This window comes from Ruditapes philippinarum, unplaced genomic scaffold, assembly GCF_026571515.1.
Source record: "Ruditapes philippinarum isolate M1 unplaced genomic scaffold, ASM2657151v2 ctg3559_1_1_1_1, whole genome shotgun sequence".
Lineage (NCBI taxonomy): Eukaryota > Metazoa > Mollusca > Bivalvia > Venerida > Veneridae > Ruditapes > Ruditapes philippinarum.
Window position 1 is genome coordinate 1 of NW_026857720.1, and position 24,537 is coordinate 24,537.

The 24,537-nt window shown below is 31.5% G+C and overlaps 3 protein-coding genes across 3 annotated transcripts in view; 1 reads left to right on the forward strand and 2 right to left on the reverse strand.

Moving 5' to 3' along the window:
- Positions 1 to 182: 182 nt before the first annotated feature.
- LOC132750695 (uncharacterized) lies at positions 183 to 4,005 on the reverse strand. The gene is made up of 4 exons (XM_060740707.1): positions 3,930 to 4,005; positions 2,955 to 3,163; positions 1,455 to 1,626; positions 183 to 826 (listed from the first exon to the last, which is right to left on the reverse strand). Exons 1-4 carry the CDS (start codon positions 4,003 to 4,005, stop codon positions 786 to 788), a joined length of 498 nt encoding a protein of 165 aa, XP_060596690.1. The 3' UTR covers positions 183 to 785.
- Positions 4,006 to 13,283: 9,278 nt separating this feature from the next.
- Positions 13,284 to 18,520, reverse strand: LOC132750693 (uncharacterized). The gene is made up of 4 exons (XM_060740704.1): positions 18,385 to 18,520; positions 17,457 to 17,654; positions 14,090 to 14,258; positions 13,284 to 13,749 (listed from the first exon to the last, which is right to left on the reverse strand). The coding sequence occupies exons 2-4, from the start codon at positions 17,496 to 17,498 to the stop codon at positions 13,457 to 13,459; spliced, it is 504 nt and encodes a 167-aa protein (XP_060596687.1). The 5' UTR covers positions 17,499 to 17,654; positions 18,385 to 18,520; the 3' UTR covers positions 13,284 to 13,456.
- Positions 18,521 to 23,503: 4,983 nt separating this feature from the next.
- Positions 23,504 to 24,537, forward strand: part of LOC132750690 (uncharacterized) — a 34,959-nt gene continuing 33,925 nt past the window's right edge. The window contains exon 1 of the mRNA XM_060740702.1: positions 23,504 to 23,697. Within this exon, the coding sequence (XP_060596685.1) occupies positions 23,656 to 23,697 (42 nt within the window). The 5' untranslated portion in view covers positions 23,504 to 23,655. The remainder of the gene's footprint in view (positions 23,698 to 24,537) is intronic.

A 24,537-nucleotide genomic window follows, 5' to 3' on the forward strand; every position in this document is an offset into this window, starting at 1 on the left:
ATAATATTGGAAATACCAACTTGTCAGATATAAATTATATACATGTAATATGTTGCATACATAACACCATCCCTAAGTAGCAGGGGCATTACAAGTAACGTTTTCCCACGAAAAAAACATATTTGTTTGTTCCCTTATTTTAACACTGCGCCTAACATTCTGTTCGCATAGAGATAGGGAGATAAGAAAGTGAAGATATTTTATTTTAAAAAAATACAGTGTAAAACTACAATATTACAACAAGCTTAGAATATTCACATTTAAAAGTTGATCAAAATATAAATCTACCTTCATCTTTAAATTGAAACTTTATTGATATATTTATTATTGTATTTTGTTTTCATTTTGCTATTCCCTAATTATATCCCAAAAAATATGGACATTCCTTGCAAATCAAAAGCGTCTTGACTTTGCATATTTACAAAAATATTGTTGTCTTATTTTATTGACGTAATTATTATAACGCCATGAATACAAAATCAGAAAAATTCGATCCTAATATTCTTTTAGTGAACATTAAGCCAAGTCGAGATAACTTGATACATTCTTGGATCACAGTCCTAGTTGCAGTCTCTGGTATAAGTAATATATTCATTCTTATTCGTCTTGTGAACCTCTGGCTTTGTGTAAAGAGTTTCCACTGACAAATGACACTCTTGCTTTGGCTTGTGATACTCTACCGTTTTACAAACGAAGCTTTTTTCCATATTACACCTTTGGACACAATCCTCTAACGAAATAGTGTGAATTACTTTAGTATTAAAACCTTCTAAAATTGTATCGATTTAAACTTGGTAAGTGTTACCATACCCAAAATCTCCGCAGTCTGAAAACAAAATTCATTTTGAAATTATAAATATAAATCTTAAGAATAAAATGCTGGAATATTTTTATGCACTGCTCTTCAAGTAAAGAGCATATATGATGTAGTAGTACGTACGTACGTACGTGAGTTAAATTATGTAAATGAAACATTGCCCTTGTGAAGATCAAAGTTGCACTTCATGAACAATTCCTTGTCCACTGAAAAAACCGAATGATACTGAATCTTTAACTGAAACAAATCAAATTCCTGTATGCAATCCCTATTGCTTGTTAGGTTAAGAAAACTCAAGATCACAGTAAAACTTGTGTACGGATCCTTGTCCGATAAAAATATAGGTCATTGCGAATAGCCAGATGATGACCTTTTAACAAAATGAGGACATCAGGTTTAAGGTCATAGTTCCTGTCTTTGTTTGGTCAATTACTTGAGGAGGAATAAGCCATTGTTTTTGAAACACTGTCGGAGTATATCTTTGTCAAAAATGATAAGGTTACACTTGATCTTAGTATAAAATCCTTGTCTTATAAAAAAACTGGTGAGAAATAAGTTATAAAATACATTTACATCATATATGTAAGTATGCTAGATAAGTCTCCTAAGGACAAGCTTCTAGTTGTTTTAAAATTACCTGGTAGACATTTCCTCGTGGCATGGTGGTAGCTCAGACCAGGTTTACATTTACATGCCATCCATTTACATTCTGAATTTTCCACGTCGCTGCACGTCGTCTTGCATGATGTACAAAACTTCCACATAGAACTGGTCGTCGACCCTTCTTTCGCAACCTTCGTTTCGGATATCTATATATACGAAAAACAAATATTTTCACATAGGGTAACTTTTTCTACTACGTCTACTTTGTCTGTCACCGCAACCAAAACTACCACTATCCATATCACAACCACAAACACTGCTTCCCAATACCACAATCACAACGACTTCCATACCACAGCCCACGCCATCACAACAACCCCTACCAATACCACTAACCATACTGCATCCAACACGACGACGACTTCCACCACTTCTAGTTCCACAACCATCAACATTTCCACCCATACTTCTACCTCTTTTGCTACTGCTGCTGCTGTTGCTACTACTACTACTGCTACTGCAACTACTACCACTTGTTACTGCTACTGACAACTACTTACAACTACGACGACGACGACGACGACGACTACTTCTACTACTACGACTACTACTGATACTGCTACTGATTCAGCTGCTACTACTTTTTCTACTTTTACTTCTTCTACTACAACAACAACTACTACTATTGATACTGCTGCTGATACTTCTGCTACAGCTGTTGCTGCTGCTGTTACTACTTCTACTACCTACTACTACCTACTACTACTAGTACTACTAGTACTACTGCTACTGCTACTGCTACTGCTACTGCTACTACTACTACTACTTCTACTACTTTTACTACTACTACTACTACTACTACTACTACTACTACTACTACTACTACTACTACTACTACTACTACTACTACTACTACTACTACTACTACTAGTACTACTACTAGTACTTCTAGTACTCTTAGTACTTCTACTACTACTTCTACTACTACTACTACTGCTACTACCACTACTGCTACTACTACTAACTACTACTGCTACTACTGCTACCACTACTACTGCTACTACTACTGCTAGTACTTCTAGTACTGCTAGTACTGCTAGTACCACTACTTCTGCTACTACTACTTCTACTACTACTACTACCATTTCCACTACAACTACCACTACTACTACTACTACTACTACTACTACTACAACTACTACTACTACTACTACTACTACTACTACTACTACTACTACTACTACTACTACTACCACTACCACTACCACTACCACTACCACTACCACTACCACTACCACTACCTCTACCACTACCACTACCACTTCCACTTCAACTTCCACTACCACTACCACCACCACTACCACCACCACCTCCACCACCACCACCACCACCACCACTACCACTACTTCTACTACTACTTCCACTTCAATAATAATAAAAAAATCAATGAAATAATAAAGATTATAATAAAGCTAGAAAAGAAAGTTTTTTGATATATTTTATAATCAATGACAAGAATCAAATTTGTACTCACGTTCCTTACTAAATTGTTCATTTTCTTTTGCAATATGTCCATTTTTTCAGCGAGTCTTGACAGTTCGTCGTTCTTTTCGTTCTTTACTTTTTCTGTCTTTTCTTCAATATTTGTAACAATATTTTTCACAGCTACTAGATCAATCTCAGCCCTGATAATTCTTTCCAAAGTTTGAGCCTCGTAGTGGTATCTTGAACATTGCCGTTCTTCTAAAATTAAATTTGATAATGCATAATGCAAATTTTAATGGACGTCGATTTTTCTACTCAGGTTCCCCGTTTGTGTCTGCCTAAAATATTGAAGGGAGGGGCACCTGAGGTACTCCTCCATCAGTAAAGCTGAGCAGTTGTCCTATTACATTTACAGTGTTGGTCCGACGTATCTCTGACCTCAGCAAATAATAATAATAATAATAATAATAATAATAATAATAATAATAATAATAATAATAATAATAATAATAAAAATAATAATAAAACAAATGCAAAACAAGTTATACTGCCACCTCTGCGCCTGAGCATATTAAAGTTTCATTTGAGTAAAGTTTATTTACTACGAAATAGTTTTTAATCCCGAAGTATTTTCGTTCAATAAATAACACTGGAAGTTTTGGAAAAGGAAAACATATAAAAAAACATCTAAATTCCTTCCACCAAAGAACTTTTTAGCAATTGAATGTGACCAAGTGGGCTTAAGCCCTAATATAATGATGTAAAAACTTTCTCCTATATACACATTTCACTTGTAAAATTTAAATACCAGCACAAATCATACCTGAATGAACGTGTCCAGCCAAATAAGTACAGCAGACGGCAAAGAAAATAGAAGTCCACATTTTGTAAAGTTAAAGTATATCTATCGTGTATCCTGTTTACTTTTAAATAAAGTAGTGAAGGACCCGCAATTATTTAACGCACAATATTTTTTTCCATTAAAACAACCAATAAAAAGAGCGCAATCACTGCAAATATTTACTTCCCTCTTGAAATACATCAGATAAACAGTTACTCATGGTCGCCAACTGAAACTCATATGGGAAAATGACTGGCATTCATTATGAGGATAGATATCCCAACTTTTCGTTTTGAAAGAAATCAATAGAACTTCGAAATGGAAGTAACAGAACCACATGGACATTTTTGAAAGAAAATTGGTATATTTTTATTTATGGAAGAGATATCAAATTTGTAGATCAAATGTATAGTTTGTACTCCCAATATCCACGATTGTTTCAACATCAGTACTTCCTTTTTCTTTATGCCATTTATAAAACGACACTATTTCTCATTTAAACATAACAATTTTGTGAAAAATGTAGGTTTAGTTATACAAACAAGAATAAAAATACAGGTATGTACGTATATTTTTATTGTTTAGACGTAATAATACTTTTATTCAAATAAATAATAATGCATTGTTAACGAAATGTAAAGATAACCCGTATACCTCAAATGAGGAAAATTACAACAAAACAAAGCAAAGAACACAAAAGAAAAACAACACCAAAAACCCACAAAAAGTCAACAAAATATAATCTTTTGCTAGATTTGTTCAAGGGATCTAGGTCTTTCACTTATCTTTTTATACCCTGGGTCTTTCAAAATAAGTTTCAACAACTGAAATACAACAGGCTTTATATTTCTTTTTTTTTATCCCAAACTTTATCTTTGAAGATAAAGTTTTGTCCTTATACGAATAAAGTGTTGAAAATATTTTTGTCCTTGTACCATATAGCGGATATTTATTTGTTTTTGTGTAATGTGAAATTATATTTCATCAAGTAAACTATAAAAACACGCTACTCGTGAGAATACTGTTTTTAGAACTCGTGAGATGAAATTGAGTAACAAACACTTAAATTTTCTATTTAAATCATGCTTAAATACCATTTTAAACGAAATTTCCTAAATATTTACTGGAACGTCATAATCTGTTTTCGCCACCAGTAGCCCTCAAGTTCAGACGAATTTCTCATAAATACATGATGAAATCTTGAGCTAAAAAAGTTCTAGTAGACAATTCTAGTAGAAGAAAAAGTCACACGAAGCCAACCATTTTCCCATTTTTCGAGGCGGAAGTGTATATATCAAACCAGCTTTGTAATTTAAGCGATCGTCATTTGTAGAAGTTGTGTAAAAATTAGGAATCAAAAATAATTGTGTTTGAATCAGAGGGATTCTATTTGCATTTGTTAGACATAAATCTATTTATAAGGAAGAAAATATATTTGAGGACTGTTACTGACAATAAATAATTTTTGCCAGATGCCTTAATTAAAATTAAAAAGCGACTAAGAATTTGGAAAACGTGGAATTCTTGAAAGACTGCCTAAGAACGCTGGGTTGTTTACTTACTCTCTCTCAGGGCTGGTAACTGTCATTGCTTTTCATTTTGCATTATGCATTTATTGCTCGTTGGATACTAAAATATGACCAAATGTCGTCAGATTGTAAATATGAAACAAACTTTGGAGACGGTATTTGGTAAATGAATTGAAAAAAGATTCTTATTTGTATTACATTTGAAATTTAAATCATTTATAAATTCAGCATTACTTTTCTCTTTAAAGCCTCGACAATGTCATAATTGTACGCAAAAATAAAATGAAGGTACCACATGGGGAAATTAACAAATTGCAGATACATCACTGAAACAAAATGGAATTGACCAAGTACAATTATCTTTACTTGGGACATGTGTTTTGTTACGCCCTAGGAAACCCCATTGTGTTCTATTTCCTAAAATGACTATTTTATAATAATATCTTATTGCTTTTATTTATTCATTTTTAACAGATTATAGTATACATGTTTATCACATAACTGCGCTATATTTGTAACTCCATAAAACGGAATTGCACGGTTGTGCATATAATTCTATTGCGACGTCATTTTAAACATGTTTGCTTTACATTCATCATAAGCGAGCCAATTAATGTTATTTTTAGCAGGGAACAGTTCTCTTCTTTGAGGAATGTGATAAATAAAATATTTAGAAAGTATTTATTCCTCTTCATAACTAAATGTTTTAAACTCGTCAGATGACAGCATAATATAATTTATTCAACCTCATTTAAACGATTCAGTATTAGTATCTTACACTTCATGGTCATATTATTTTATCACATAAACGGCTCAGGCAGTGTTAATAGAAAACGTTGTTACTTTAGTGTAATATCACTATGACCGTGACGTTATTTTCGATTATATGCAATGAAAAAAACGTGCTAATGTGGGCGCAAGATATACTATAGGCGCGTTGAAGGAAAAATTGTATCATTTTGAATTGCCAAAATATTTCTTATTTGAAAAGGAATATTGTATTTATCGCCATAAAGGTGCTAGTCGCATTGAATGTTGACCATTACCCAAGTACGAAACTTATGGGTATGCCTGTTCACGGTGTCAATATTTTCCACCGGGTGGTAATATGGTCGGAGTTTTGCATGGAATCAATGCAATATATATTTTTCTATCAAAATTGACTGTAAACAAAATAATGATTGCTTTATTAAAATATTATAGCATTGTACCGACTTAATAGGCAAAGAATATCAGAAAAATATCAACAAGGAGAGGCGACATTCATTGAATGTAGTCCGCAACAAAACACAGCCACAAAGCACCTTCGGTTAAGTACCTGGTATGGCACCGAACAAAAATAGGTGAAGGGCGGAGCAAGGACGAAACATACAAATTATTATTGTTTATAACAAATAATTTAACCATTGAATTAGAATAATCACTGGAAATTTTAAGAAAATATCAAAGACAGCAATCCATAAGAAAGTCTGATACAGAATTATGATGTAGGCCCTATTTTGCGTAACTAATAGGTGCACGTGAACGACACGGCATATAGAAATACTAATACGTGACTGATTTTATTTTCCTGTTTTCTTCTGTTTAAACAAAATTTTGTTGATACAAAACAAATGTTGTTTAAATTGTTTAAAACTTGTCACATTTTTATTTTCTTACAATGTTTGACATGATTAGTTTTGTTTTAAACGCTAAAATATGATTAATATTGACTTGGTACTTTCTGGACTGAATGTTTTTGTGTTTAGTTTTCCCTTTACTGATTTATAGTTCTCTTCGTCAAAATTCTGAACAAAGTGATTCCTCGGGAGCATTAATCACAACAAAGTCATATTGTTTTAAAACAAGTATATAATAAATACATCTACTTCAAACTATTATAAATACAGTTACTGTCCTTTATTAAGACAATCCTTATTGGGATGGTAAGGGAATGTCACTTTTGTCAAGATAAAGGTTTTTGCAAATTCAAATTTTAAAAGTATGTCACTGTATGTGAACCGTTGATATATCGTATGCCAAAAATCTATTCCGTTTAGAAAGATTCCCTTGAAGCTATTTATGTATTTATTTATTTATGTATTCTAGATACAAGCCATCATGCAATTCTAAAGCACCCCTTCAACACTTTAACTTAACATTGTTAAGAAATGATTAATTTTCACCGTCAAAATAACTTAATATATGAGTTCACTAGAAGGTTTTATTCTTTCATTTTAGATACTTTATCCAGCTAGCTTACAGAACGTCGATGGTTCTTCTCAAGTAACCGTTCGTGCCTGAAATAATGCACATTATAACATTTATAAGAATTTATTTCTTCTTTTCATATAGACCCTTTCATTTAAGGATACAAACTAAACTTAGATTCGGTAATGTATTTCTAACATTTGTATCTTCTACATGAAATTACTAATTATGTTGTAGTACGCATGTATCTTCTACAGGAAATTACTAATTATGTTGTAGTACGCATGTATCTTCTACAGGAAATTACTAATTATGTTGTAGTACGCATGTATCTTCTACAGGAAATTACTAATTATGTTGTAGTACGCAGCATTAAAGATGTAGATAGGAAAGGTCGACCAAACAAATATGTTACGAGAATGAAAGTGTCTGATTTTAAGGCACTTGTAAATGAAGATTGTCGATACACAGTAGAAGATATAACCAGTAAGGTAGGGATCTTAGAAGGGGGCGCTCATACTACTCTGACCCAAAATTCTGCATAGAGGCATCTGAAGACGAAAGACATGCAGGTTGAACAGTGACTGTAACAGATGAAGAAACAGTGACTGCCATTTTTGAAATTCAAACTCCGAGATAAACAAGTAAGTGTGGAACACGTAGCAGATAAGTTCGCTATTTCATATGGTACAACTCAGGGCATTATGACTGATAGATAAGGAATGCCCCGCGTTTCAGCAAGATTGGTGCCTCGTTTTTTGACGTCGGAGCAGATGGAGTTAAGGTTAAAATCTGTCAGTAGTATGACAGGAGGTATCGTGAAGAAGGCGATTACTTTCTAAATCGAGTGATTACATGTAATGAAACGTGGATTCATTTTTTTAAACCGGAAAGCAAACGTCAGAGTTCTGTCTGGAAGCATCCTTCCTCGCCGTTCCCTACAAAAGCGATAATTTTCAAGTCAGCCGGGAAGGTAATGGGCATAAAATTCTGTGATACATACGGTGTAGTGCTGAACAATCTTGTTCCTCCGAAAACAACAGTCCCTGGGAACTATCATGCAACATTACTTAGAACGGAACTAATGGCAGCAATAAGGAGAAAGCGCCAAAACTTAGGTCCGGATTCATATAACATCACGACAACGCGCCGAGCCATTCAAGCCACGTTTTCATGGATACACTTGAAAAACTCGACGGCGAACTGTTTCCACACCCACCCCGAACCTAGCAATATGTGACTTCTGACTGTTTCCAACTTTTTAAAATAGTTTTTGTGGTACGAAATTTGAGTCAAGAGAAACTGAGGTGTGCCGTGGACAGACCGCTGCGAGAGCGCAGTCTCTCAATTGCTGCATTTCAGCAAAACTGCGACGTTCTTGAATTGACATAACATAAAAATGCGGTCAAATGAATAAAAACGTTTAATATAATAAGTTTAACAATATGTGTCAATACTAGTTCATGACTTGGTAACTGATTAAGGTAACCATTTTCGTTTGATTCTAGATAATGAATAATGTCACACCGTAATTAACCACGTACTTACCCGCTATTTTACTTACACGGTAGATATTTCGAGTTTAAAAATGTAGTAATTCGTACTTTCGAAAAACGGCGGTGTAATAATTAATTACAAGTTACTGGGTAAAATATATTTTTAGTTAAGCTCACCATACTTAAAGAAAACATTACAATAAATATATGCATGGCTTTTATTACAGCTATTAAATTCTACAAAAAGATTTTAATGAATAAATGAGTTACAATTATTTAAAGTGTACAATATTTGTCACATCACACCAATTTATTGCAAGGGGAGCGGTGGCATAGTTGTTAAGGTGTCTGCCTCTCAACCCAGAGATCATGGGTTAGAGCCCTACTCGGGTCACGACCATGTTTCTCCATATGACATTAGTACTGGTTGGTTCCAGGAAGCGGACTCGAAAGTGATTAATATAAGTTGCAAGAACTTGTTTCGCAATCGAGCTTAAATAAATATGTTTAAACCAATTTATTGCACTGTATATTTTCTGAAATGTACATTAAAATATACACATGAAGTGAAATTTGCAACTTAATACTGTTTTATTTTACTCATGTCTACCTTATTAAACATTTAAAGATTTTGTTTTCACTAAACTCAAACAAAGGGGTGAAACACGTACACAAAATTTTCGTTCATAACTGAAATATAATTATTTATGTAACAACTGTATTAATGCCAGTTGGTAGTCATACTTTGGTATCAAATCAGTAAGGAATTACTAATAAAGCCAATTCGGATCATAATTAAAACATCTATTAAAGCATCTAGTATAAGTGACGTAATCTGATGTATATCTACAACTCTTACATATGCACTCTGGTGATTCATGATATAAGCCTGATTCCGAGCAAAGTTCTCTACAGTAAACCATGTATTAACACATTAATTTTTGACAGATCTTAGGTTACCAAAAAAAAAAAAAAAAAAAAAAAAAAACAAAACAAGAAAAAAAACTCAAAAAACAACAACCCTTTTTTGTATCATATGTTGTATTTTATTTTACATTTGATAAAGTTTTGCACTCGGGCCTATTCTTTTATCTTATTAAAACAGGCATAAATAGGAAAATATTTCAGTACTGTGAAATGTGTACGAAGATATAAAGTCATGTGTGCCCTCCACTAATGTTATTTCTCTTTAATTCGAGTAAAACAAGGACAGAAACTTTCTCCGATTTTGTTTTCTATATTCTTAAACCATCTTGAAAGCTATCCAGAGCAAAACACCCAAGGAATAACTGTGTATTTCCAGAGTTATGTATGTAATAGTTATAGTACATGAAACGAGTTAGTGACGAGGATATAACACTGACTGGGGCGACATCAAGGGATGTTTCTGCTAAAAAAATAGCGAGGCCGTTATGCTGAGACAATTTGTTTTTGTAGAAACATCCCGAGATGTTACCCCAGCCAGTGTTATACCCCCGTAACTAACGAGTTTCATATACTATAATTGTTTTATCGCAATGACATGTAATGTTTTCTTTTTTGTCATAGAAACAAACAAATAAATAAATAAATCGTTAGCTACATTACAGTTATTTATGATAAGGTAGTTTTTGTATTTTCTGATCGTAACAGTCCTAACAACGCAAAGTAGTTCTCACTCAAAACTGCCTAAAAACCAGCATTTTAAAAGAAAGAATAATTTTTAATGTAGGCATTTAACAAATTACAGTGCATTAAAAGTTTAGATTAGTCAATAGAAATATGAGGTTACAATCCCATTTTCGAGGATGAATATCTTTTTTACCCAATGAAAAATGTTCGGCTATTTCCGTAATGCTTCGGATTATCATGAATATCATTTTAATCAATGAAAATGCTATTTTTAGCTATGTCGATTAATGAATACTCCAGAGCGTAGTACACAAATAAATCTGACTGTCGAGTAGTGGAATATATACATGTCGGACTGTTTTGGCGAGAAGATTTTCGCTAAATTATTTTCATCAGTGTTAAACAACAGGTTTATCGTGAACAAAATACCTCGAAATTAATAAGGATTTCAAACACGAAATGGAAATTCTCAATTTAGAATTACATAATGTATTCGTTTTTATTCAAGGAACATATGTATTACTTCGCCGTGGTGCAGAGGTAAGCGGTCTTGTTGAGGGCGTGAGAGGCCTATGGTTCAAATCCTAGTCGAGGCAATTCTATTTTTTTTCATGCAAAATTCCATATGTATCAATCTCAAACTGTTATAGAAGAAAATCAAAACGCTGTCGCTGCGTCAGATGAATTATAGTATATAAAAATAAACTTATACAGGAAAGTACATACAGATAGTATTGACAAATTTGTACATATTGTTCAGAATCACCCTAGAAAACTAGCTAGATTCTTAGTATCGGCATATATGAGGCGTAGAGACTATTTGTTTCATAGACACTGAAACTGTGATTACTTATTCATTTAATTATTTACTATTTTTTGCACTGTATTAGGACATTTTATGACATTGTAATCTGAACTTTATTATCATATTTTATTGATATACATTAAGGTTTGAACAGTCGTAACGGTTTTTCTATAATCTTTGATAATCCCTTATTTATCACAGTAACTGTATGTTAGAGTTATTATCGACTTAGAAATAGTATAGCATGATTTTTATGAACTATAAGATATAATGCATTAAAGGGACGTGGTCAGTTATCTTTAGATTACAATTTAAGATAAGCCATCAATGAACTTTGAATAATGTTAAATTTTCGTTTTCGTTTTAGTATTGTTTAAAGTTAAGTACTCGGAACTTAAAATCATACCACGTTAACATATTCAGAACTTTTCAATAAACGTATTTAATTTGTACATGATGTTACAATCATACTAAGATATTGAGATAAACCATAGTGAAAGGTTCTATAAACTGGTGATACATATATTTTATGAAAAATCTGTCATAATAATTCAACATTTTCAAATGATAACAAATCTTGAATGTAACTTGTAAATTTTGTGCATTCGATTCTTATTTGTCAAATATATTTACGGACAACATTGAATTTCTTATACAGTACTTTCTTGTGGTTAAACTATTTAGAATAAATTAGTATTTCTTTTGAGCTAGAAGATAAATAAGATCTTTCTTCTTTTTCTTTTTTTTAATCTAAACATACCTTTTATGTTGTTCACGTGTTTTCAGATTTATTGTCTTCATGTTGTTTGTGTCTTATAGGCCCATTGGGCCGGGTGTATACTATTGTTTATACATGTCTTGTTTGTTCATTGCTTGTATGTTTACATATGACACATTAATAAAATATTTACTTAAAGATAGTCAGTATGATTTAGAGTGCAAACGTCAGAACATACCATAGAGCTGCAGCCCTTTGATTTCAAGTTGTTTTCGCTGCCGCAAAAAAAATATACAAAAGACATCCAATGTTGAGATAATTCCGCAGTTAAACTGCGCTGATAAACTTGTTTGGATAACCTTGACCCCCATGACACAAACACTCGCTCAGTCGTATTCTATATATCAAAAGAAAGAGATTAGATTAGATTATTAAAGAAAGGATAATCATGAGTCATCTATTCAAATGAAACTTTACTTTTGTCGTTGCAACACATAAAACATTCAGGGCTTACATACTTGAAGTAATTAAACAATAATCACATTTATTCTTTTGATTGATATTTTGTTTCCAGTTCCAAGATGTTTTCCAAGTAATTCTCTTTATCCATAGTGACATGTCGCGACTGGTGTATATAAATCAGAATAAACACTGTAATGCAAATAGTATAAGGAAGATATCACACCACGTAGATATCATTGTTTAACATAAAGAACACTCAAGAGGATATAATTAAGAGTCAAGTGTTCTGCGGTATGGGTGTAAGATGCTTGAAGTTGTTGAAATTCTGTCTTGGTTTATATAAGATTAGGGAAAAAAGTTTAAACCGAAGTATTTTTGTCTTATTCTTTATTTGCTGTTACATTCGTTTATTGAAAATGCCAGTAGGTGGCTCTGAGAATATGACATCTTAAGTTGTTGAGTGTTTTTAATTTTGTCATGTATTAACAATTGCAATTTACATTACTTGCGCTAACAGTTATCCAAAGTAACCTGCCCTTGGCATAGTTTTTCAATGTTCGAGTTTAAATGAAAATCTGTCTTATTTGATGTATTTGTCGATTTAAAGGAGTTCATTGTGGTCTAAAAAGTATCTTATATCATAGGTCAGTTTGGGCGCTTAAGACAGTATAACATGCGAAAGATGATTAAGAAAGAAAAACGCAGAATGAATTAAATGAATACCACTAATGTGCGATTCTTTATCTGATTCGAATGAAAATAGTGTTGAAGCGCTTGAAACTTTTGAGTAAATTTGCCCAACAAAAATCATTATGCTTGGAAATACAAGTGCGCGAATGATGGGAAATGGTGCAAACAAGCTTTTGGTATAGACTTTCATCATATGGTACAAAATTATACTAGATATATTTTGGAGTCTCAAGACTAGTTGCAATCTCTGGTATATAGATAATATAATCCTTGTTAGCCTTTTCGTAAAACTTTGCCTTTGTATACAAAGTTTCTCTCGACAATTGACAAACTTTATTCGCCTTTTCATACTCTACGGTTTTGCATACGAAGCGTTGCTCCATAGTGCATCTTTGGACACAATCTTCTAACGAAATAGAGGTAATTCTTTTATCATTAAAATCTGTTATTGCTGCGTCTATTTCAACTTGGTAAGTGTTACCATACCCATGATCTCCGCAGTCTGAAATTAAAATTCATTTAAAAACCAAACATTAAAGATGAAAAAATTCTAAAATTTCAAGTGAAGTGGTGTTTTTTTTATTCCATACAATGAATACAAAATATCGTAACACGTGTTCAAGTAATTATAAAGAACAAAAATAAAGTTTAAGGAAAAGATATGGAGGATAATTGTTCGTATAAGGATATAATAAAGTGTCTTTTCCTGTCTTAAACCTCGTATGTACATTCATATATGTATAGCTTGTAAATGTACGGACGACAAAATACACATTCGTTAAGAGCATGTCTTAAGAAGATTATGATTTGAATGCTTGAAATAGATTTTGTTTAAGAGTTACATGTGAGACACGTTCTCATGTCATGGTGGTAGCTCAGACCAGGTTTACATTTACAAGTCATCCATTTACATTCTGAATTCTCGACGTCACTGCACGTTTTGTTTGTTTGACAAAATTGTCTCATCAAACTTGTTTTCTTGAGAAGTTTCTCCTCTTGTATACAGGAAACCTGTGTAATAAGTTATATACCTTAAAAATCTCCAAACGAACATTAATACGGTGTTCCGTTAGGGCCAGCGCGATTTCTGTAAGAACAGAAAGCGCGAAACATGACAGTACGATGGTGACAGTACTAAAGTATGAGGGTAACAGTACTGTCGTATTTCTCTATCGTACTGTCGTTTTGTCACCAAAGTATTGTTGCCTTGTAATGTCCCCTCAGTCTTTCAGTGGATTAGCTGTTATTATTATCAGCATATTTATCACCATGACGGTAACTCAGACCAGGTTTACATTTACATGTCATCCGTGTACATCCTGAATTCTCAACGTCGCTACACATCGTATTGTGTTATGAGCAATACTGTCTCATGGAATAACTCTTCGTTCTTGCCTATTCCTTCGGTTACCTGTATCCGCTCGAACACGAATATTTCAATATTAGAACATATTATTACATGCTTTTCGGTGGTTTATAGAAATATATCAGTGATATAAAACTGGTAATATCACTGTTTCAAACAGTGAAATTACCACTTTGATAATTTCACTGTTTTGAATTTAAGCCCCTTACGTTGTTTCAGTGAAATACCAGCGTGCACAGTACTGGGTACCAACTTAATGACGTGACGTCGTAAATGACGTCACGTTGTATTATTATTTGGCGCGCTTTTCATTCAGTATTAGGTTAAATGTCTTTTAAAACGTTTCTTTGCATATAATAAAAAGAAAATTTGTTTAGTTTAGTGTAAGATTGAAATATATTTCACCTTGTGAACACCAAAAGTTCATATTTCACTCGTGGCTGCGCCACTCGTGAAATATACCTTTTGGTCCTCACTCGGTGAAATATATTCCGATCTTACACTGAACTAAACAAATATCCTCTATATATCTATGGTAAAAATGATATTCTCCCTATTGAACATAGACGAACAGAAAGTGAGTGTTATTATGCAACAGATGCACAGTTTGACGTTCTATATTTAGACATGTGACGTAATCATTATACACGTGACGTAACCACTAAAAATCCGACGCGCTGAAAATAACTACGGAAACAAATCAGGCGCAAATTTGCTTAACTATCAAATACGGCAACATTTATGTGTTGATGTCGTGTTAGAATTGAAATATTATATCCAAAACAGTGATTTTATCGCTTGATAAAAGCACTATTTGTCGTTCGGATGCGCATCATTATATCACTCGGGCTACGCCCTCGTGATATATTTCCTCGCATCCGAACTCCAAACAGCGATAAAATCACTGTTTGGGATATATTATTTCTTAAATGATATATTTATAAAAAATATAACATTGATGATGATGATGATTTTTATTGATATGGTGCTAATTGCTATAATTATAAAATGATATTGATAGTGATGATAATGATTATAATAAAAAAGTTAACATTGATGATGATGATAATTATTATTATGATAAAACAACAATGATGATGATGATGATTATGATAATAGTATATAATATTGATGATCATGATGATGATTTAAATAAGAAATGATAACATTGCTGACGATGATAATGATATTAATTATAATAAAAAACATTGATGATGATGATAACGATGATGATGATGATAATAAAATGATAAAATTAATGATAATTAAGATTATTATAAAAAATGTTAACTTTGATAATGATTATTATTATAAAAATGATAACATTGATCATGAAATGATAAATATGATGATAATAAAAAAGCTAATCCACTAAAAGAATGAGGGGACATTACACGGCAACAGTAGCTTTTAGAAGGCTTTTTGCGACGGACGCGCCCTCAGGCGCGTTCAGAGCTAAGTCATCTACATGGGAATTCGTTGGCTACAATCGCGCAGTGTGTCCTAAACCGATTAACAGCCCAAGAAATAGTACATGAATTTGATCCTTCAAAACTCCCATACTTTGTCTGGATATCTTAAAATCTTCCATATTTAGCCTTTTCAATTTCAAATTAAGTTATCCAAGTTGAAATATGAACGTATATTATTGATAAAAACGTTGTAGTCCCGTAGTATTATTGCGCAATATGCAAATTACTGCCGAAACGATTTACCGCTGTCGAAAAAGTAGGACAGCAAATTATACTACAATAAAGGTGTAACCTCTGAGTTCCAAGACATTATTAGTAGGAAATAAATATTTCTTCATTCTACAAAACATTATTATTAACAAATCGAAAGTTAATCAAAAGTTTTTCGTGACTCTAGGATAACTCGCGCATTAATAAAAAAGAACTATTTTCATGACTCATACCGCGGGTTTGGCTGAATATTCAGCAGTTATTAATATCTTAGATACAGTACAATGGTTAGTATAAATATCTATTTTTGAAAATGCATGTAAGAAGAGAGTTTAATTTTCAACACTTGACCGCCATGTAGTCTTTCATGGTAAGAAAGTTATAATATCAGTTCTACTTCCGATTCTTGTGGTTTGTTTACATATTTTTCTAGGTCATGATATGAGTTAACCTTCGCTTTTCTAAAAATAGATTCTGCTTCACCTGTTCTGATTTTTTGACAGGCGATTAGGGAGTACACATTATACATGTAATAAACCAATACTTTTAGAAATTCTATACAATTGTAAGAAGCAAACAAGTTGAAAATGGAATTTAGTGTGAAATTGAAAAGGACAACTAAACACTGTAGTGCTTAAGTGACATTTAAATTAAAATAAAAACGATGTGCTCTGGCCTCTACATCTTTACCTTGTAAATAAAAAAAATCTAAAAAATACACTATTAATTGCTGATGATTTTAACCAAAATTTTTTTAATGAGTTTTTAGGCATAAATTTCATTCTGTATTTAAGTGCTTGAAAGTAGAAAATCTGAATTATATCAGTAAATTGGGACACAAAATATATTGCTCTACAAATCTCGAACTTGTTTGGAACGAATTTTCTCTGTTATATATTTTGTGTTTTGTGTTTTGTGTTGTTTTTTCTAAAAGAAGTCTTAATGTCTCTCCGGTTGCATGTCCGTCGCATTCAGTGCTGCAGCACTTTGATTTAAATCAAAGTTTAGTAAACAAAGGTTAAAATGTTTCAAATTTTCACGAACAAATTATAATTTAGAGTTATGCAACGTCTTTCATTTTCATTGTTTTTATTGGATAGAACAATTTTACTTAGCGGGATATATTTTGTATTCACTGACAACAAACTGAATTGAACTTACGTTCTTAATTAAACTGTTCATATTGTGCTGCAATAGGTCCATTTTTTCAGCGAGTTCGGCGAGTTTGACGTTGCTTTCGTTCTTTTCTTTTCCTGTCTTTTTCTCAATAATCGTTACAATGATTTTTCACAGCTTTTAGATCAATCTCTACCCTAATAAATCTTTCCAGAGTTTGTGCCTGATAGTTTGAACATTCTTCTAAAATTGCAAGTTAGTCACGACATTGAAACAATCAAAATACATGTATATTTATATTAAAAGTGCCAGAAGTGCATTCAGGCTAAAAAAGGTAAAGAATGCTAGCTTAGACATACGTGGGGAAATATATATATAGTGTTCAAGTTTCAATTAGTTCCATTATTTACGCGTATCAATTTTGTTAGAAAAAGCTTATTACAAATATTGAGTACACATCTGTAACATTTTGACGAAAAATAAGTAGACAAAATGACACGACTGTATCAAAAGTGTTATTAGCGATTCTTTAGATAAAATGTCCTGATCACTTAACTGAGGTTTAATAACAATCAACTTAAGTTTCATTACACTTATTTTTTATATTATTTATATTATTGGTTTATATTGATTGCACTGAAATACATGTTACATGAACATTATTTTGTATATGAATATGCACTTTGTACAAATCCAAAAATAAAAGTTCTGTTCAAATGTGTGAGAGGCGCATTAAACTCCTTTTTGTAAAATGTTTCTTTCAAGTATTTATCTTCTGTAACAAACTATAAACTTATTTATTCCTTAATATTACAGAAAAACTTAGATACGGATAAATAAATGTTCCATTATCTAAAATATGTTTAAGTGAAGAAATTTATTTTAATAACATACAGGATAAATTTGAAATGTCTTAATAAGAATTTTCTTTTATACAAAACATTCCAGTTTAATAAAATATATCAAATAGTACCTGAAATAACACTTCCCGCCAAATTAGCGCAGCAGACGGCAAAGAAAATAGAAGCCCACATTTTGTAAAATTGAAAAATTTCACTACCGCGTGTCCTGTTCACTTTTTAATGTAGAATGAAGGACGCGCAGTCAATAATACTTTATAATATACATTGATATTACGTTTTGGTCACATGACTAATTACATTTCATGTTGCTTAAGATAGGTATTTTACATGAACCTCTCGGTAATTGTTCTTTTATATTCAGCGTCTGAGAAACACTATTGTAACACATTTGTTTAGTAACGGTTATCTTTATTTTAATATTTATACGTAGTCTGCGGTATAAATATGAATGCTAAATGTACGAACATGTTTTTTAAGCCAAAATGACTAAAATTTTGCAATACATAATTTATGTACAGAGTGGATTTTAAAAAAATTAAAAGGCGAATTGTTTTAATAAATGACAAGTCTTTTATAGATCTGCAATAGATTGATCTTGTATTGTTGATTCGTAAATATATGATTATATATGAATGAGACTAAAATAAAGAATAATAGGTATGTTATTTAACCCAAGATGTTTGTTTTTCATTATAAAACCAGTCATAAACAAGATCCATTCGTTACGAACATTGAGAGTGCATATGAAAAAAAAATTATCACCGCGTTGTACAGGCGCCAATGATATGAAGATTACAAGTGGGTTATAATTTTGGTTATGTTATTGCTGTGAACTTTTTGTCCATTGAGTTAATATACTAACATTTTATTTTTGATTCGTTTCGCCAGTTATTAAAATTTTGAGCGGGTTAAAAGTAAATCAATCTTATTAAAATCACATCCATAATAACGCTATGCATTAGGATATGACGGGTATCTTCTTTTCTAACAGGCAATTATTGGCATGATTTGTGTATTATATGTGTATGTGGTTGAACTAGAATCCTTGATGCGTGACTGGGGTTTCGCATCAGAATCCTTGATGCGTGTATTTGGTTGTGTGGTCATCTTTCGCACTAGAACCCTTAATGCGAGTATGTGGTCGCCCGATCAGCTTTCGCATTAGGACCATTAATGCGTGTATGCTGTCTCACACTAAAAAGCTAAATTCATGTATGTGGTCGCACGATCATCCTCCGCACTAGAGCCATTGATACGTGTATTTGGCCTCACAGTCAAACAATTGAATAATTCTAATCTGAAAAAGTACACAATGGCACTCTAAAATTTGAGATTTTTGTTACACGTACACAGTTTGGATAATTACTCCTTTATTTACAACTTGCTTCTTACAAAAATTCTTGTCATTACCTTCTTGTTACAACCGTGCAATCTACTCTACTCACATCAACTATTTAATAAGTATCATGTAGATATTATTTAGATTGCTCATTAAAAAGTGCACTAGGATGTCATAACTTTTTATTTTAATCTAGTGACAATTACCATCTTAATAACACGGGGGGTGTTACTCGAGGGATGGAGCTCTTATGATAATTAGTAAGGAGTTCTTGTGATAACTGTCACGGTTTTTGTCGGAAAATTTTTGTATTAACTACAAAATCACTCGTCAAAAATGGTAATTTTCATCTTTTAAAAATGTGTTTTAGGTGCTTAATTAAACTTTATGATTAAGGTTGCCTCACATCTTGTATTATGTGTGTCAAAAACTAATTCATAGTCTATTTTACATTGCCTCTTGTTTAAAATTTTGCAGTTTTCAGTGAAATTTCCAAGTTATTTGACAATTCGCACGCATTGACCTGTTTATTTCTGGTCTTCATCCTTGCCATACATAATTACCTAATAATAATGCAAATTTGTAAACATAAAGCCCAGGCTTACAAATTTATACCTGATTTTTCAATTATATAAAGACAATGCTAACTATTCCATGTACACTATTTAAACAACATGAACACTGCCTATGTTATGCGCTATACTCAGTATACCATGGACACTATTTAAATACCATGAACACTGTTAACATTATAGACAATGCAAGCATTATGTACCAAATACTATGTACAATTTGTATATAGACAATGCTCACTTTAACATGTACACTTTTGTAACACCATGCACACTGCTTAACTTTATAGACAATGCTCTCTTTATCATGTACACAATTGAAACACCATGAACACTGATTTACATAATTGACAATGCTCACTTTACCATGTACAATTTTGCAACACCATGCACACTGCTTAACATTATGGACAATGCTCTCTTTATCATGTACACTTTTGTAACACCATGAACACTGCTTAACATTTTAGACAATGTTCTCTTTATCATGTACACTTTTGTAACACCATGAACACTGCTTAACATTTTAGACAATGCTCTCTTTATCATGTACACTTTTGTAACAACATGAACACTGCTTAACATTTTAGACAATGCTCTCTTTATCATGTACACTTTTGTAACACTATGAACACTGCTTAACATTTTAGACAATGCTCTCTTTATCATGTACACTTTTGTAACACCATGAACACTGCTTTACATCTTTGACAATGCTCACTTTACCATGTACACTTTTGCAACACCATGAACACTGATTTACATCATTGACAATGCTCACTTTACCATGTACAGTTTTGCAACACCATGAACACTGCTTAACATTATAGAAAAAGCTCACTTTACTATGTACATTATCCATGAATCCATGTTCACATCAAAGACAATGTTCACTATACCATGTACACTATTTAAACACCAGAACATTGCTTTTGTTATATACAATGCTTGTAATACCATGTTCACTATGCAAACACCATGAACAATGATTAAACTGATAGAAACATGCTCATCTTATAAAAAAGACAATCTTTTTTCTTATCGCATCATCCAGGAAACTGTCTTTTCATAGGTTTATCTCACTGCACCAGGCATTCCCGCCCAGTTTGCTGTTTGATACGGTGCTAAAGTATCTATGTTGATCTTTTCAATCAGACCATATACTTACTATCTTAAAGATACATTTTCGTTCTGCAGTATGAAAATATAGACTTATATTCCGTAAAGAATAAAATCAAGTACCTCATTACAGATATAAAGTATAAACATTTTCTTAAGGACGATTCTTAAAATCGTTTACATCATCTATAATAATCATGAGTGTCTGTCATAAAAACAATCATTTTTTTATGAAACCAATAAATGATGAATGGAGGCCTAAGTACTTAAATTTTTGTTAATCTATTGTTATATTATTGTGATGAATTTTTAACTTTTTTTGAAAGCCATAGGTAAATAAGATGTATTTTAGTTTCATTAACTCTTAACACCTACGTTTAATGTTACTTTCTTGAAATAAAGATTTTATATTATAGTAATTATAATTATTATTATTATCATTTTATTATTATTATTATTTATTGTTATTGTAATTGTTATTCTTATTATTAATTTTATTATCAATTATGATTATTATAATTATAATAATAATAATAATAATAATTATTATTATTATTATTATTATTAATTATTATTATTATTATCATTATCATTATTAATTATTATTATTATTAATATTATTATTATTATCATAATTATTATTATTATTATTATTATAATTATGATTACTAATTATTATAATTATTCTTATTATTATCATTATTAATATTATTATTATTATTATTATTATTATTATTATTATTATTATTATTATTATTATTACTATTATTGTCATTATTATTATTATTATTATTTATTTCGTTCTTTCATGACTTCTATGTACAAGACCCTAAAATATTTAGAAATAAAAAATAAATGTCTATTCGAGAGTGTTTAATAAAGTATAAATTCATTTCAACGAATTTGATCAAAAATAAATTCAGTTCAACAGATTGGATCATGAGTAAATTCATTTCAACTAAATAAATGTTCCCCATGACTTCCGAAGTTTAAATTTATTTGGTAGAGATATTTTCATCTTTAAATCAAAAGAATCCATGTAAATATCAATAATAGTATATAACAGAAATAATGGAGGTAAAGGAACTCAGCTGAGGTATAAAAGCATTAAAACCTAAATTTGAAATTCTTACATAGAAAAGCTGGGGGCACAGAAAGATATGCTAAAGAAACTGTAAATAAACCCAGACATATATTGAAAATCGTATTTTTGTGCTATTCTTAGCCAGACTACAGTGAAAAGCTTTGTTAGATTTTGGGTCATTTTTCAAATTCAGAATAATCTGGAAAAAGCGAATAAGCGAATGATCAGAAGTTTTGCACACATGTTATTTTAGTCTAGACTTAAATCAAATGTAACTTTTATCTCGAAAATTATTTCGAGTTCCATCATTGCTCAAGAACTTCTGAGCCGCGTCATGACAAAACCAACATAGTGGGTTTGCGACCAGCATGGATCCAGACCAGTCTGTGCATCCGCGCAGTCTGATCAGGATCCATGCTTTTCGCTTACCAACTCTGTTCTTGGTGGAGAAACTGACAGCGAACAACATGGATCCTGATCAGACTGCGCGGATGCGCAGGCTGGTCTGGATCCATGTTGGTCGCAAACCCACTATGTTGGTTTTGTCGTGACGCGGCTCATTTGGTAAATCATAATTATTTTATTAAAAGTGGTTTTCTTTTCCTTCTTTGATCGTTGCAAAATGAACTCTTTTATACTTCAATATGACTTTAATATAAAATTAAAATCAGTGAAAATGAGATTGTTCTGTAATATCATAGTCAGTAAATTTTGAGATTTTCTTCAAATGAAATCAGTATTTAATGCAATAAGAATCATTGAAAAATAAGATGTTTGCTATTTTCAGAATTACTTGAAATGAGGATAATGCATTTAATATCAGTAATGATATTTTAAAATCTAATGGATTTGTCTTTATCATTCAACATTATTTTTAAAATCAATGAAACGGGATATGTTTAATATAATTATCATTTAAAATTGAGACATTTTGTATAAGAAGAAAAATTAAGATTCCTTAATAGCTTAGCATAGCTTAAATCAAATTCGAGTATCAAAGTTCATGAACTCAAGAAGCATTTTGACTTGACTTGAACTATAAAATTTAAAGGATTGATATTTGATAAATATCAAATGACTCAAATGTTAAAGGTGTGCATTACATAATTGGTTGTATATTCAAGGCACGTCTTTATGTTTAATTTCATATGTTTATGCATCTTTATAAATACAAATATCACACCGTATAGGACTGCCAACTTCCTAAAAGAAGGATAAAGTTCAAAACTAGGATAAAATCAAAATTAGATTAATTAAAAACGAAAACATGGATAAGAAAAAGGGATATAGTCTAGAACATCCTGAATTGGTAAATATAATTTTTATTGATTGTGTATTTTATACAATGTTGATATTATCTTTACAATCTCTAGTATTATACCTAAGATGGGTATATTTCTTTCACACGGAGTTAAGCAAAACGCGTAATTCTAGATGAACGGTTACTTTTTTACTTTGTAGTTACCTTTAATGAAAAACCTAAAAGTTGCCAATAAAGTTTTGGTAAAAGCAGCGTTTTAAGGTTACAGGTAGTTTTTCGTTTTCGATCAGAACAGTATAAATATTAACTAAATTTCTTACTAACTAAACATCTCGCACATATAATTAATATTGAAGAAAAATCATGATTATTATTATGTGGGGCATTCCGAATATTTTAGATACGAAAAGCGACGAGGCTAGCTGAGTTTGTGCACAAAAATACCACCCCCCCCCCCACACACACACAAAATAAAAAAAAAAAAAATAACAACAAACTACTATCAGTAACAAGTAGAAAAAACAAAAAACAAACAAACAAACAAACAAACAAACAACAACAAAAAACTGAAAACAATTTATGTAGTTACAATGTGTCATATTACACCTTTCATTTGTAATTAGCCACGCCTTAATTTCATTAAGTATTAGAGCGCTGTCTTATAACAGGATGTAAGATGAGTTTTGTCTTAATACGATTAAAACAATTATTCTTCTTTAAAAAGAAGCATGCGGGGTCTTCTTGCAGCTGTGCCAGATTTGTTTAATTCGAAAATATTTGGAGATATTTTTGCATAAAAGGCACAATGAATGTTTATAAATTACAATTATTAAACAAATAGAATTTATTATATAAATTCATTATATTATCATACTAAATGTTTGTTTT